Source organism: Erythrolamprus reginae, chromosome 4 (genome assembly GCF_031021105.1).
Source record: "Erythrolamprus reginae isolate rEryReg1 chromosome 4, rEryReg1.hap1, whole genome shotgun sequence".
NCBI lineage: Eukaryota > Metazoa > Chordata > Lepidosauria > Squamata > Dipsadidae > Erythrolamprus > Erythrolamprus reginae.
Genome location: NC_091953.1, coordinates 3,832,645 through 3,847,792, shown reverse-complemented (window position 1 = coordinate 3,847,792; position 15,148 = coordinate 3,832,645). Strand labels below are relative to the sequence as shown.

Below are 15,148 nucleotides of genomic sequence, written 5' to 3'. Positions count from 1 at the left end.
AGTTCCCGCATGCCTGACGGCAGAGGTGGGTTTTAAGGAGCTTACGAAAGGCAAGGAAGGTGGGGGCAATTCTAATCTCCGGGGGGAGTTGGTTCCAGAGGGCCGGGGCCCCCACAGAGAAGGCTTTTCCCTAAACGACATTGTTTTGTTGACGGGACCCGGAGAAGGCCAACTCTGTGGGACCTAACTGGTTGCTGGGATTCGTGCAGCAGAAGGCGGTCGCAGAGATATTCTGGTCCGCTGCCATGAAGGGCTTTATAGGTCATAACCAACACTTTGAATTGTGACCGGAAACTGATCGGCAACCAATGCAGACTGCTGAGTGTTGGTGTAACATGGGCATTTTTGGGAAAGCCCATGATAGCACTCGCAGCTGCATTCTGCACGATCTGAAGTTTCCGAACACTTTTCAAAGGTAGCCCCATATGTCAAAAGTTTGGGAAACACTGCCCTACATGATGGACGACCACAGCGGAACCTGAAATTTACGTTGTTTTGGCCCCATTTTACGAATTTGGCTTGCCGCCGCTGTTTAGTGAATCACTGCCGTTTTTAAAGTGAGTCACACAGTGGTGAAGCGAATCTAGCTTCCGCATGAACTTTGCTTGTCCGAAGGTTGCCAAAGGGGATCACATGATCCCGGGACACGGTGACTGGATTTTGATCAGGTGCAAATGGTCGTAATCGTGCAAAACGGCCATAAGTCCCTTTTTCCAGTGCCATTGTAACTTCGAAGGATCACTAAATGAACCGTTGTTAAGTTGAGCGCTACTTGCACGAGATGTCATTTAATGCCCTTTTTGGTCGCTTAAAGCAGTGTTTCCCAAGCTTGGCAACTTGAAGATATTTGGACTTCAACTCCCAGAATTCCCCAGCCAGCGAATGTATTATTTAACAGAAATATTAACAGAGAAAAAAAAAACCAGCTGTTTGTGTGTGCATGTGTGTGTGTGTGTGTGTGAACTCTTGAACCACTTCCAATAGCTCACCTATTATTGGAAATGGTTCAAGAGTTCACACACACACACACACACATACACACACACACAAATGGGGGGGAGGAGACAGGGATGGAAAAAGAGGAGAAGATAGTAATAATACTAATAGATTTTGGTTTTGTTTTATTATTAATTTCTTTTAATAAAAAAAGAAGGGAATTTTTTTCTTATTTGTTTGTTTGTTTGTTTATACTTCTATGCCGCCCAGTCCCAAAGGGACTGTCGCTCAGACACTATACTTTTCCGCCCACACCGAAAAAAAATTAGAGGGAACATTGACTCCGAATCTTCTTTATCATTGATTCTCAAAGTAAGTCTATTCGTTTCAGTACAGTCAGGTTAGTTTCTGCTTCAACCTCATTCGGGAATTTCATTCCAAATAGATGAAATTTTCGTTCAAAACCAAAGGAGAAATATAGAAAAAAAATAAGCCAGGAAGTTTCATCATGCCTGATTCTGTTGTAAAAATAAGTGCTGCGTTTCAGATATTATACTAACGCATTCATAAAACATATCTCTCTTTCTCTCCCTCCCTCCCTAGGTTATGTATGGGACCTTGGTGGCTGTTCTAGTCTTACGCTCCGTGTATATAGTGTTATGGTAAGTAAAGAGTTAACTACTTATTTATTTTATTTATTCATTCATTTATTAGAGTTGAAAGGGACCTGACTTATACTAATGATGTTATTAAGATTGCCAGGAGAAATATCAGATTGAATTAAGATTGCCGGGGGAAATATCAACAACCTCAGATAACTAGATGATACCATGCTAATGGCAGAAAGTTGAAGAGGAACTAAAGAACCCCTTGATACGGAGGAAGAACGAGAGTGAAAAAGTTGTCTTGAAACTCAACATTAAGAAAACCTTACCTTTCTCTGTTTCAAGGGGCTCTTTGTTCCAAAAATAAGTGGCATCCGGCCTTCTCAATTCCTGGCAAATAGGTAGTGACAGATTTTATTTTGTTGGGCTCTAAGATCACTACAAATTATGGGGACTACAGCCATGAAATTAAAAGAAGTTTGCTCCTGGGGAGGAAAGCTATGACAAAGCTAGACAGCATACTAAAAAGCAGAGACAGCATCCTGCCAACAAAACTGCATCTAGTCAAGGCTGTGGTTTTCCCAGTTGGATGGCTGTGAAAGTTGGACCATAAGGAAGGCTGAGGGCCAAAGCCCCTCCCTTGTGAAACCAGGTTGCAAGGCCTTGGTCTCTTCAGCCTTGAAAGGCGGCGTTGAAGGGGTGACTTGATCGAAGTGTATAAAATCATGCATGGGATAGAAAAGGTGGATAGAGAAAAATTATTTTCTCTATCACACAATACTAGGACGAGGGGGCCCTCCCTAAAGCTCATAGGTAAGAAAGTGAGGACAAATCAAGGGAAATATTTCTTCACCCAGAGGGTCCTTGGTTGATGGGATTCCCTTCCAGAAGAGGTTGTGACAGCTGTCAGCCTGGATAGCTTCAAGGCAGGATTAGAAAGATTCATGGATGCCAAGTGTATCATTGAAATGGATGTCCATGTGCCACCTCTATGTTGGTTGAGGCAGGCAGGGTTCCCTTGGGTCCCATTTGTTGGGGGTCAAGGGAAAGGGAGGGTCTTGCCTTCTCTTTCTGCTCAAGATCCCCATGGACAATTAGAGGGCCACTGTGGGACACAGAATGCTGGACTCGATGGGCTTTGGCCTGATTCAGCAGGGCTCTTCTTAGGTTCTTAGGTTCTTAAAGAATGGAGGCCTATGAACTCTGTTGCTGGAGAAGACTCCTGCGAGTCCCTTGGACTGCAAGGCGACCCAACCGGTCAGTCCCAGAGGAGATAAACCCTGACTGCTCTTTAGAAGGCCAGATCCTGAGGATGGAACTCAAATACTTTGGCCACTTAATGAGAAGGAAGGACTCCTTGGAGAAGAAGAGCCTAATGCTGGGAACGATGGAAGGCAAAAGAACGGGACAATGGAAAACGGGGTGGCTGGATGGAGTGCCTGAAGCAGTCGGCGTGAGCTTCAGTGGACTCCAGAGGACAGAAAGGCCTGGAGGAGCATTGTCCATGGGGTTGCGATGGGTTGGACACGACTTTGCGACTAACACCAATACAGTAGTACCTCTAGATACGAGTTTAATTCGTTCCAGAACGGAGCTCGTATGTCGATCAGCTCGTATCTGGAACAAATGGCTTTAGACTTTGTTTTCCCCCTCCGAGATAACCAAAAGCAAGGATTCTTGCGCCACCTAGTGGAAGCTCATCTCGTCTCCCGAATTTGAGCTCGGGTCTGGAACAGAAATTTCGCTCCCATCGTGGCTCGTATCTTGGAATACTTGCATGTGGAGCAGCTCGTATCTAGAGGTACTACTGTAGTGTTAACTACTAAGTAAGGAGGTGGCTGCAGCTTCAGCAACAGGTGTGAATTGCAGCAAGATAAATTTGAATGGCTGATTTTCTGATAACAATCTGCCTTCCTGTTGCTCCACTGCCTGGGAATTGGCTCTGTGGGTTTGGTAACCAGGAAAAAAAAAATAGCCTACAGCTCCACTGTTTGTGTAGGGACAACCCTATCACCGCGGCTTGTAAACTATTGTGAATCCCGGCTGCAGAATTAAAATGGGAGCGCAGGTTTACTAGGCTGATCAGCGAGTGGCCAAGTACCAGGGAGTTTCTCCATCCAGGTCTAGCTGCTTTGATTCTGTATATGGGTAGACCTATAACAGTTCATTTAGTGGAAAAAAAGGAATTTTAGGACTGTTTTTCACACTTAACGACCGCTGCAGCATCCCTACACTCTTTGTGGTCAAAATTCGGCCACTGATTTGGCCAGTGACTCGCATTTATGACGGTTAAAGCATCCCAGAGTCGTGCGATCCTCTTTTGCAACCTTCTGATAAGCATAGAAACATAGAAGACTGACGGCAGAAAAAGACCTCATGGTCCATCTAGTCTGCCCTTATACTATTTTCTGTATTTTATCTTACAATGGATATATGTTTATCTCAGGCATGTTTAAATTCAGTTACTGTGGATTTACCAACCACGTCTGCTGGAAGTTTGTTCCAAGGATCTATTACTTTTTCAGTAAAATAATATTTTCTGCTTTTGATCTTTCCCCCAACTAACTTCAGATTGTGTCCCCTTGTTCTTGTGTTCACTTTCCTATTAAAAACACTTCCCTCCTGGACCTTATTTAACCCTTTAATATATTTAAATGTTTCGATCATGTCCCCCCTTTTCCTTCTGTCCTCCAGACTCTACAGATGGAGTTCATTAAGTCTTTCCTGATACGTTTTATGCTTAAGACCTTCCACCATTCTTGTAGCCCGTCTTTGGACCCATTCAATTTTGTCAATATCTTTTTGTACATGAGGTCTCCAGAACTGAACACAGTATTCCAAATGTGGTCTCACCAGCGCTCTATATAGCATAGTCAATGGGGGAGCCAGATTTTCTTAGCTTCCTAAATAACTGTAGCGATTCACACTTAATAAGGGTGGCACAAAAAGTTGTAGAATGGGGCAAAGCATGCTTGGCGACCAAGTTTTGCTTAGCAACAAAAATTAGGGGCTCAGTTGTGGTCGTAAGTCGAAGACTACCTGTATACCAAAATGTAAATTTTGCATTTCACAAGTTGCCCCGCTTCGTAAGGGAAATTTGGAGCAGAATTATGGTTCTATACATCGAGCGGCACCCATATTTCGGCCTCCTAAGCCTCAAATGCAGGGAGTCCTCAACTTGCGACCATTCGTTTAGTGACTGCTCAAAATTACAAACAGCACTGAAATTGCGTAATGTGACGTTTAGAGAAAATGGAAATATTTTCTATAGAGAAATATGTGATTTTAGATAGAGAAAATGGAAATCTGTAACAATGCAGAATTACTCAAAGTATTATTGTATCATTGTTTTTAAAGAAAAGAAAATTTAAAAATGTTATTAAAAAAAGAAATATCATTTTATATTAGTAAACAATATATTACTATTACTATCATTACGGTTACCATTAGCATCATTATTAAGATCTTTTATAAGTAAATTGACTCAGACTAAGCACTTACATTGATTAAAGCCAAACTGATATGGAGGTACTTTCTAAGTGCAGGTCACTGAAATGGTTAGCCAAGAACAAAACAGCCTTTCACCTAGAAAAATACCTGACAATGGGTCTGACCCAATACCATAGAACAGCACTCACTAGAGCAAGATTTGAGCAGTTAGATTCTATGGTCAAATATGGACGATTCCACCAAGTACCATATTTTGAGAGAACATGCATTTGCGGTGCACCAGAAATAGAAGACATTGCACATGTGCTCCTCAATTGTAAACTATACTCCTCAGTAAGACCTCAGTATTTACAGCCCCTACTTGACAAAATCATATACTGGGACTGTAATAAACAATTATCATATTTTCTTCAGGGTACAAATATATATGTAGTTTCTAGAACCGCTAAGTTTATAGTCAGGGCTGTTCAGATGAGAATACGTTTTATAGAACATATTAATTGGGGTGGCATGCAAAGGAGATGAACTTACTTAAGAATATTTTATATCAGTATCTTAGATTTGTTTAATATAATCCTTTGCACGAGTTATATTCCCATGTTTTACTACTCAATTTCAGCATATTATACTGCATTTTAACTTATTATTTATTCAAATTCCCTCTATTTCAGCCAATTTTATTGTATTTTAACCAGTCACAGTTTTATGACGACCGATGTGGTCCTTTTTCTCGCTTTGATATGGTCGATTGACTAATCAAATAAAGTTGATATTGATTAAAGAAAAAAAATGTATACATTTTTTTTAAAGAAAAAATCTTCATAATGTAGGCCTGTTCCAAAATAGCAGAATGACACAAGGCCCCAAATTGCTTTCAGAAGTTTAATCCGGTCCTTCTCTCCTTCCTTCCAGGGTTTACCCTTGGCTCCGAGGGTTGGGCTACACGTCCCTCACAGTTTTCCTCCTGGGCTTCCTCCTCTGGAACGTAGACAACATTTTCTGCGAGAAATTGCGGTAGGTGAACTTCAGAGGCGGGGTGGCTATTTCGCCCTCTACTTTCTACCTGTCTCTTCCCATCCGTTTGGGTCAGGCGTGAAAAGCCAGGACCATCCTGCTAAGTCAGGGGGAGGTTTCACTTACCTTCCCCCTCTTTTCATTGTGACATTTTGCACCCATGCGCTCGCATCCCCTCATGCATTTAGACTTCTACACGTGCTCAGGAGCTGGCATCAGCCTGAAACACAGCTGTGCTTCGGGGGAAGAAAGAAAGACCAGTACTAACCCAGGGATGGGCGAGCGGGAGGGTCGTTTTTCAAGCAGCTGAACAACAACTGAAAAAAAAGATGGCGCGCACAGACTGGCATCGGCCGGTCCATTTATGTGACATCCCCAGTGGATCACTACCAGTTTGGGTGACCTTATTTATTAATTTATTAATTTAATTAGATTTGTATGTTGCTCCTCTCCGTAGACTCGGGGCGGCCTGGTCCGAACCAGAAGGAACCCAGACACTGAAGGGATGCCTGCCGCCGGCACTACATGGTGCGGTCCCGGCAGTGGGCATGTGTGGCGATTTTCACCAATATTTTTGCTTCCGCGAAATATTGATGAAAATTGGCGAAACCTCACTTGCGCTCCGCGTAAGCGCAAAAGCAAAAAATGACAAAATTGCTGAAATCTCACTTGTGCTCTGCATATGCGCAGAAGCAAAAAATTGATGAAAATCAGTGAAATCTCGCTTGCGCTCCGTGTACGCGCAGAAGGAAAAAAATTGATGAAAATTGGCAAAATCTCGCTTGCGATCCGCGTATGTGCAGAAGCAAAAAATTGACGAAAAATCAGATTCCTGCCTTGACTCCGCTTCCGTAAGAGCAGGGGCCAGTACGGAAAAGGCCTGTCTTCTAGTCCCCTCCAACCGACTCTGTCAGGCTCACAGGAACTGCGGCATTTCCATTCTGCTGTATCTGGTTGTTTGGATGGGTAGATACACTCTTAGAAAAGGGGATCCCGCAGGTATGGGAATGAGGAACCTCCTAGATCCCTGGGAAGCCTCTCGTCCTCGGGGAGGTTACGTGCCTGACCATTGGACAACTTTACCCGGTTCTCCTCTCGAAGGCCAGTGGATGCAGATTCTTAAAAGCTGCTTTTTACGGATTCTCAAAAGAAACCTGGGTTTGCTTTGATGTCCCTTGGCCTTTGTAGGAGGCTGGGATCTAGGAGACCCCTCAGGGAGCCCAGGTGTGACCTGGTCGATTGTGTCTCTCCACAGGGGCTTCCGTGAGAGGCTGCCTCCTCTCGTGGGCGTGGTCACGCAGTTTCACGCTTGGTGGCACATCTTCACGGGACTCGGTTCCTACCTTCACATCCTGTTCAGGTGTGTTCCCTTTCCTTTCCTGGGGGTTTTGGGTGGGGGGTGGGGGTAAGCGTCCTGCTCCTTGAAAGTACAGTTGATCACCCTCAGCTGTTAAAACAACCACAAGCAAAGACATCAGCATAGTAGCATCGTAGTATATTTGGGAAGATGAGGGATTTGCACAACATGGATGGACTCATGGATGGACAGATGTTGGAGAGCGAGGATGCGTGGGTGGGTGGGTGGGTGGGTGGGTGGATATTGGAGAGGGAGGATGGATGGACATTGGAATGGATGGATGGATGGACGGATATTGGAGAGGATGGATGGATGGATATATATTGGAGAGGGGATGGAAGGATGGATGAATATTGGAAAGGATGGATGAAGGGTGAAAGGGAGGGATATTGAAAAGGATGGATGGATGAATAGATGGACATTGGAGAGGGAAGAAGAAAGGGAGGTTATTGGATGGATGGATGGATGGATGGATGGATGGATGGATGGATGGATGGATGGATGGATGGATGGGGAGGGAGGGAGGATCATAGCCTCCTAGCTGGTCCCAGAGGTGGAGCTCAGTTCCAGAGAGGATCAGGCAGTGATGTTGACTCAGATTTATCCAAAATGTTTCTTTTCATCTTCTTTTCTCCCCTTTCTTCTTCTGATTCTAGTTTATATTCCCGGACACTTTACCTGAAATACAGGCCAAAGGTCAAGGTAAGTTGCTAAAGACTCTGTCCAGCGGGCTTCCCTCCCCCAATAGCTAAAGGCTTCTTAGGACAAACCTGAAGTAGTAGATAAGTGATTTTTTATTTTTTTATTTATTGTAGAGAAAAACAAAAGTTACGGCATACATAAAATCTGCAGAGTCAATATAACATTGAGGAGAAGATATCAGGGCTTCCTGCATCCAGAAATCTATTTATTTTCTTTTATTGCGTTGAAAGATTTTATCACATTTAATGCTTGCGTTTGTGATTCCAAAATGTGCAGAATAAACTATGTCTGTTTTCCCCCTAAAGAATTTGTTGAGTTGTAATTTTACCACCAAGCCCCTCAGCTTAAAAAACATCCGAGAAAGGTAAAGCTGATAGGTAAATCTCAGCTATGTAGTTGGATTTATTACTACGGCTAGTCCTCGATTTACGACCACAATCGAGGCCCTGAAATTTCTGCTGCTAAATGAAACTTTTGTTAAGTAAATTTTGCATCATTTTACGATCTTTCTTTGCCACCGTTGTTAAGTGAATCACTGCGCTTGTTAAGTTAGGAACACAGTCATTAAGTGAATAATTTGGAAAGTTCTGGAGACCTCACCTACAAAAAGATATGGATAAAATTGAACGGGCCCAAAAACGGGCTGCAAAAATGTTGGAAGGTCTTAAGCATAAAACGTATCAGGAAAGACTTCATTAACTCAATCTGTATAGTCTGGAGGACAGAAGGAAAAGGGGGGACATGATCGAAACATTTAAATATGTCAAAGGGTTAAATAAGGTTCAGGAGGGAAGTGTTTTTAATAGGAAAGTGAACACAAGAACAAGGGGACACAATCTGGAGTTAGTTGGGGGAAAGATCAAAAGCAACATGAGAAAATATTATTTTACTGAAAGAGTAGTAGATGCTTGGAACAAACTTCCAGCAGACGTGGTAGATAAATCCACAGTAACTGAATTTAAACATGCCTGGGATAAAATACAGGAAATAGCATAAGGGCAGACTAGATGGACCAGGAAGTCTTTTTCTGCCATCAATCTTCCACGTTTCTATTTTTCTATGTTTCTAGTTCCCTCTAGTGGCCAACATTCAAAATTGCATCTTGTCATGTTTTTTTTTTTAAGTGAATTCAAAACAATAGCAATTGCATTGACTCTGCTTGTCAGAAGATCGCAACTCCAAATCAGATTCTAGTTTGGTTAAGGGAACCTACCAAAATGTCTTGAGGCTCTTAAGTCCGTGAGGGCGAACCTATGGCACGCCTGCCCCAGGTTTCATGCATATCGAAGGGCATCAGTAGTGGTACAGATGAGGATGCTGCACCGGTAGTAAAAGAAAGGTGGTGAAAACTCATGTCTCCCTCAGCGGCCGAAATTTGAGGCTCAATTCTGGTTGTAAGTCCAGGACTAATTAACTTTTATGCCGCCAAATCCCATGAGACTTAGGGCAGCTATTTCCTTACTGGTGAACACATACTATATTTTATATTGAGAAATGTCAGGCTGCAATTCACCAGACATCTTAAATTTGATCTGCATTAATGGGGTTTTATATCAGGGTCTCCGAGCTTGGCAACTTGAAGCCTGGCAGAGTCTTCAAACTCCCAGAATTCCCCAGCCAGCAAAGTTTGAAGTCTTTTAAAGTAGCCAAGCTTGGAGACCCCTTCTATATATGACACAGACGTGACTGTCTCTTCCAATGCACACAGATGTGAGGAGTGAATGTCAGGTCACGTTGCGACATTAAGGTTATCGAAACATCGGCTGAGCATATTTCTCTTGTCTTGTTTGATTGATTGAGATTCCTGGCCTCTTTTGAATCAAAGGAAGCTCTTCCTTGGTATGTGAGGCCCAGACACATGTACAGTGTTGTTTCCTGTAAGCAAAGCACCGCTTTCTTACTTCAAAATATGCCAAGAATTAAAAAATAAATAAATCCATAAAGGAAAAACCCTACAAGCCGATGTTTGATTCATTCGCCTTTCTTCCTGGAGCAAAAGGTAGCACAGAGCTGGCCCTTCACTTACAACTACAGAGTCTACGGAGAGGGGCGGCATACAAATCCAATAAATTATTATTATTATTATTATTATTATTAACTATCCATTTAGTGACCGCTCTAAGTCACAACGTTACTGAAGAATGTAGCATCCATTGGGATAGAGATGGAAGGGAGTTTGGAGGTCTTCTAGTCTCCAGTGTTTCCCAACCTTGGCAACTTGAAGATAGTTGGACTTCAACTCCCAGAATTCCCCAGCCAGCATCCGCTGGCTGGGGAATTCTGGGAGTTGAAGTCCAAATATCTTCAAGTTGCCAAGGTTGGGAAACACTGTTCTAGTCCAATCTACCCACTCAAGCAGGAGACCATACACTAGTGATGGCGAACCTATGGCACGGGGTGGCACACAAGCCGTTGCCCTAGCTCACCTCCAACATGCATGTGTGTGCCGGCCAGCTGATTTTTTGATCGCACAGGGGCCCTGGGAGGGCGTTTTTGGCTTCCAGAGAACTTCTGTATAGTCTGGAGGACAGAAGGAAAAGGGGGGACATGATCGAAACATTTAAATATGTCAAAGGGTTAAATAAGGTTCAGGAGGGAAGTGTTTATAATAGGAAAGTGAACCCAAGAACAAGGGGACACAATCTGAAGTTAGTTGGGGGAAAGATCAAAAGCAACATGAGAAAATATTATTTGAGTGAAAGAGTCGTAGATCCTTGGAACAAACTTCCAGCAGACGTGGTTGGTAAATCCACAGTAACTGAATTGAAACATGCCTGGGATAAACATAGATCCATCCTAAGATAAAATACAGGAAATAGTATAAGGGAAGACTAGATGGACCATGAGGCCTTTTTCTGCCGTCAGTCTTCTATGTTTCTATGTTTCTGATGGGATGGGAGCCAGGGAAGCCTTTGGAGCTTGGGAAGGGCGAAAAATGAGCCTACTGGGCCCACCAGAAGTTGGGAAACAGGCCGTTTCCAGCCTCCCCAGGCGTTGAATTATGGGTGTGGGCACTCGTGCATGTGCGATAGCACTCACACACACTCTTTCGGCACCCAAGGGAAAAAAGGTTCGCCATCACTGCCCTCTACTGCCCGGTCTCTCCTGGGAGTTGAAGTTTGCAGGTCTTAAACGTGTCAAGGTTGGGCACCCTGACCTAGAGCATTGATAGAATCATAGAAACATGGAAGACTGACGGCAGAAAAAGACCTCCTGGTCCATCTAGTCTGCCCTTATACTATTTTCTGTATTTTATCTTAGGATGGATCTATGTTTATCCCAGGCATGTTTAAATTCAGTTACTTTGGATTTATCTACCACGTCTGCTGGAAGTTTGTCCCAAAGGTCTACTACTCTTTCAGTAAAATATTTTCTCATGTTGCTTTTGATCTTTCCCCCAACTAACCTCAGATTGTGTCCCCTTGTTCTTGTGTTCCCTTTCCTATTAAAAACACTTCCCTCCTGGACCTTAATTAATCCTTTATGCAAACAGAAATACAATGTTCATCTTTTCTGGTTTTCCGAGCTGGAAAACCAAAGCCAGGGTGACACAGTGGTTAAAGTGCAGCACTGCAGGCTACTTCAGCTAACTGCTAACTGTAGTTCAGCAGTTCAAATCTCACCACCGGCTTCAGGTTGACTCAGCCTTCCGTCCTTCCAAGGTGTTTGTTTGGTCATTAAATGAACTGTTGTAAGTCGAGGACTACAGTATCTGTAATTACTGCAGATTGATAATAACCAGATGAGCTTCGTCAGGGAGGTAAGTTAGTTTCCTTCCTTCCTTCCTTCCTTCCTTCCTTCTTTCCTACCTTCTTCACCCATTCTCCTTTCTTCCTTTCCTTCCTTCTTCACCCATTCTCCTTCCTTCCTTCCTTCCTTTTTCACCCATTCTCCTTCCTTCCTTCCTTCTTCACCCATTTTCCTTCCTTCCTTCTTCACCCATTCTCTTTCCTTCCTTCTTTCCTTCTTCACCCATTCTCCTTTTTTTCTTCCTTCCTTCTTCACCCATTCTCCTTCCTTCCTTCCTTCCTTCCTTCTTCACCCATTTTCCTTCCTTCCTTCTTCACCCATTCTCTTTCCTTCCTTCTTTCCTTCTTCACCCATTCTCCTTCCTTCCTTTCCTTCCTTCTTCACCCATTCTCCTTTTTTTCTTCCTTCCTTCTTCACCCATTCTCCTTCCTTCCTTCTTCACCCATTTTCCTTCCTTCCTTCTTCACCCATTCTCTTTCCTTCCTTCCTTCTTTCCTTCTTCACCCATTCTCCTTCCTTCCTTTCCTTCCTTCTTCACCCATTCTCCTTTTTTTCTTCCTTCCTTCTTCACCCATTCTCCTTCCTTCCTTCCTTCTTTCTTTCCTTCCTTCTTCACCCATTCTCCTTTTTTTCTTCCTTCCTTCTTCACCCATTCTCCTTCCTTCCTTCCTTCCTTCCTTCTTTCTTTCCTTCCTTCTTCACCCATTCTCCTTTTTTTCTTCCTTCCTTCTTCACCCATTGTCCTTCCTTCCTTCTTTCCTTCCTTCCTTCCTTCCTCTTCCCAGCAGCCTAAAAAAAATTTCTTTCTTTTTTTCCAATAGTTTATCTTCGGGATTTGGCCTGTTCTCTTAGTAGAATCAACGAAGAAGCCCTAAGAAGCCACAGGTCGAAGAAGGAACTGCCAGCGTCTTTGGAGACCTTTGACTGGGAAGCTCTTGGCACTACAAAGAAGTCTTTTTTCCTGCCTTCCTTCCTTTCATCCTCCGCTCCCGGAACAACGAAGCACCCCAAGCGATCAAGCACCCCTCACTTCTTACCCGCCCCTCGACGGGAGGTTTTCCTCAGTACCTGCATCGTTAAAGCCGTGTCACAATATTTTGGGTTTCTGAAGGTTTGGGGTTGGCAATGCCCGGGCAGAAGGAAAGGCTGTGCTTTTTCTATTCCTCGGAGTCATTCCTGAAGTTTTCATTTGGCCCATAAGATGTCCGCTCCGTGGTTGGATGCTTCTGTCTCTGAATCATGAAACACATCCGGTCCGAAAGAAGACCCACACTCCATTTTACTGTCCTAGGGCAGAGTTTTCCCAACTTTTAAAGACTTGTGGACTTCAACTCCCAGAATTCCTAATTCCTGAGGAATTCTGGAAGTTGGAGTCCACAAGTCCTAAAGTTGCCAAAATGAAACCCTTGCTCTAAAGGCAGGGAGGTCTCCATATATATATATATTTAAGTGAAGTGCACTACTTAACATACAAGTATGAAATTCTTCTGTCTAGCATCACTAAATTGCTATTTCTATTCCTTGGCTGAGTTTTGGGGGTTGCTAATTTCTCCTTACATCCCCAAAAACTGGTTACTCTTAAGACAAAAGGAAATACAGTGGTACCTCTACTTAAGAATACTTCTACTTAAGAATTTTTCTAGATAAGAACTAGGTGTTCAAGATTTTTTTGCCTCTTCTTAAGAAACATTTTCTACTCAAGAACCTGAACTCGGAAAAAATTTCCCCGGAAATTTTGAGAGCGGCACAAAGGCCCAGCCAGTTTCTTGCCTTTAATCCCGGCCATCTCGGGCTTTTCTGGGCTGCCAGAGGAGCCTTTCGGTGGCACTTAAGGAGGCTTTGGCAGCCCAGAGTGAACGAAGCATTTTCCTTTCTCTGGGCACTTGGAGATGGAATAAACCTCTGCCAGCACCCAGAGAAAAGAAACACTCCCTTTGCTCTGTGCATTTTCCTTTCTCTGGGCGATGCCTCAGAATCCCTCTTTTTTTATTTTAAAGCCTTAAAGTTTTGAATTTTTTTGATTCCCCTCCCCTCCCCTTCTTCCTTCAGCAGCAACTGTCCTCCTACTCTTCCTCCTCCCACCCAAATTCCGAGCTTTTCTTTCTTTCCTAATGGGTTTGCACACATTATTTGCTTTTACATTGATTCCCATGGGGAAAATTGCTTCTACTTAAGAACATTTCTACTTAAGAACCTGGTCACGGAACGAATTAAGTTCTTAAGTAGAGGGACCACTTTATTGCATAACTTTAATAAGTTAAACCCTCTAATTTACTATTCAAATAGGAGACACCTAACTGGCTCCACAATTAATGTCAGGAAGGAGGCAGCTAGTCCTTGACTTACAACCATTAATTTAGAGATCGTTCTGAGAAGTTAACAACAGTACTGTACTGGAAAAAGTGACTTATTACCATTTTTCATTCTCATGGCCAGTGGTAAAAATACAGACCAGGTTTGACCACTGACTCGTATCTACAACGGTTGCAAGAGTCCTCGGGGTGGCAGAGTGTCATGCGATCCGTTTTTGTGACTTCCTGACAAGCACAGTCATTGTGGGAAGCCGGATTTAGCAATAGCAACAGCATTTAGACTTATATACCAATTCACAGGGCTTTTAGAGGCCCTCTGTAAGCGGTTTACAGAGTCAGCCTATATTGCCCCCCAACAATCTGGGTCCTCGTTTGACCCACCTCGGATTTGCTTAACGACTGTGTGTGACTCAAACAGCTGCAGTGATTCGCTTAACAACTGTGGCTAGAAAAATGTCATAAAATGGGGAGGAACTCAACTGTCTTACGTAGCAACCAAAATTGTGCCCTCGATTGTGGTTGTTAAGTCATGGACTACCTGTACCATGTTATATGCCTTAATGCACTGGTGCAGTGATAATTAATAATAATAATAATAATTTATTAGATTTGTATGCCGCCCCTCTCCAAAGGCTCGGGACGGCTCACAGCAAACAATAAACAATGTACAACAAACCCAATAATTAAAATAATAATAATAATAATAATTTATTAGATTTGTATGCCGCCCCTTTCCGAAGACTCTTAACTATGGCTAAAACCCCTATCATTAAAAAACAAACAATACTACCCAGTCATAACCACACATAAATCATACTAGCCAAGGGATACATCAATTACCCCATGCCTGGTGACATAGATGGGTTTCAGAGTCTTGAGGAGGGTGGAGGGTGGGGGCAGTTCGAATCTCCAGGGGGAGTTTATTCCAGAGGGCCAGGGCCATCACAGAAAAGGCTCTTCCCCTGGATCCCACCAGATGACATTGTTTAGTTGACAGGACCCAGAGAAGGCCAACTCTGTGG

The 15,148-nt window shown here is 43.3% G+C and overlaps 1 protein-coding gene across 2 annotated transcripts in view; it reads left to right on the top strand.

Annotated features, from left to right (window-relative positions):
* Positions 1 to 12,777, top strand: part of ACER3 (alkaline ceramidase 3) — a 57,497-nt gene extending 44,720 nt beyond the window's left edge. Inside the window, exons 7-11 of one of the 2 annotated variants that reach the window (XM_070749491.1) lie at positions 1,540 to 1,598; positions 5,904 to 6,005; positions 7,261 to 7,365; positions 8,019 to 8,064; positions 12,636 to 12,777. In XM_070749491.1, coding sequence (XP_070605592.1) covers positions 1,540 to 1,598; positions 5,904 to 6,005; positions 7,261 to 7,365; positions 8,019 to 8,064; positions 12,636 to 12,689 — 366 coding nt within the window. In that variant the 3' untranslated portion in view covers positions 12,690 to 12,777. Of the gene's footprint in view, positions 1 to 1,539; positions 1,599 to 5,903; positions 6,006 to 7,260; positions 7,366 to 8,018; positions 8,065 to 8,177; positions 8,372 to 12,635 lie in introns of those variants that run through there. The other variant, XM_070749492.1, reaches the window with a different exon arrangement.
* Positions 12,778 to 15,148: the final 2,371 nt, after the last annotated feature.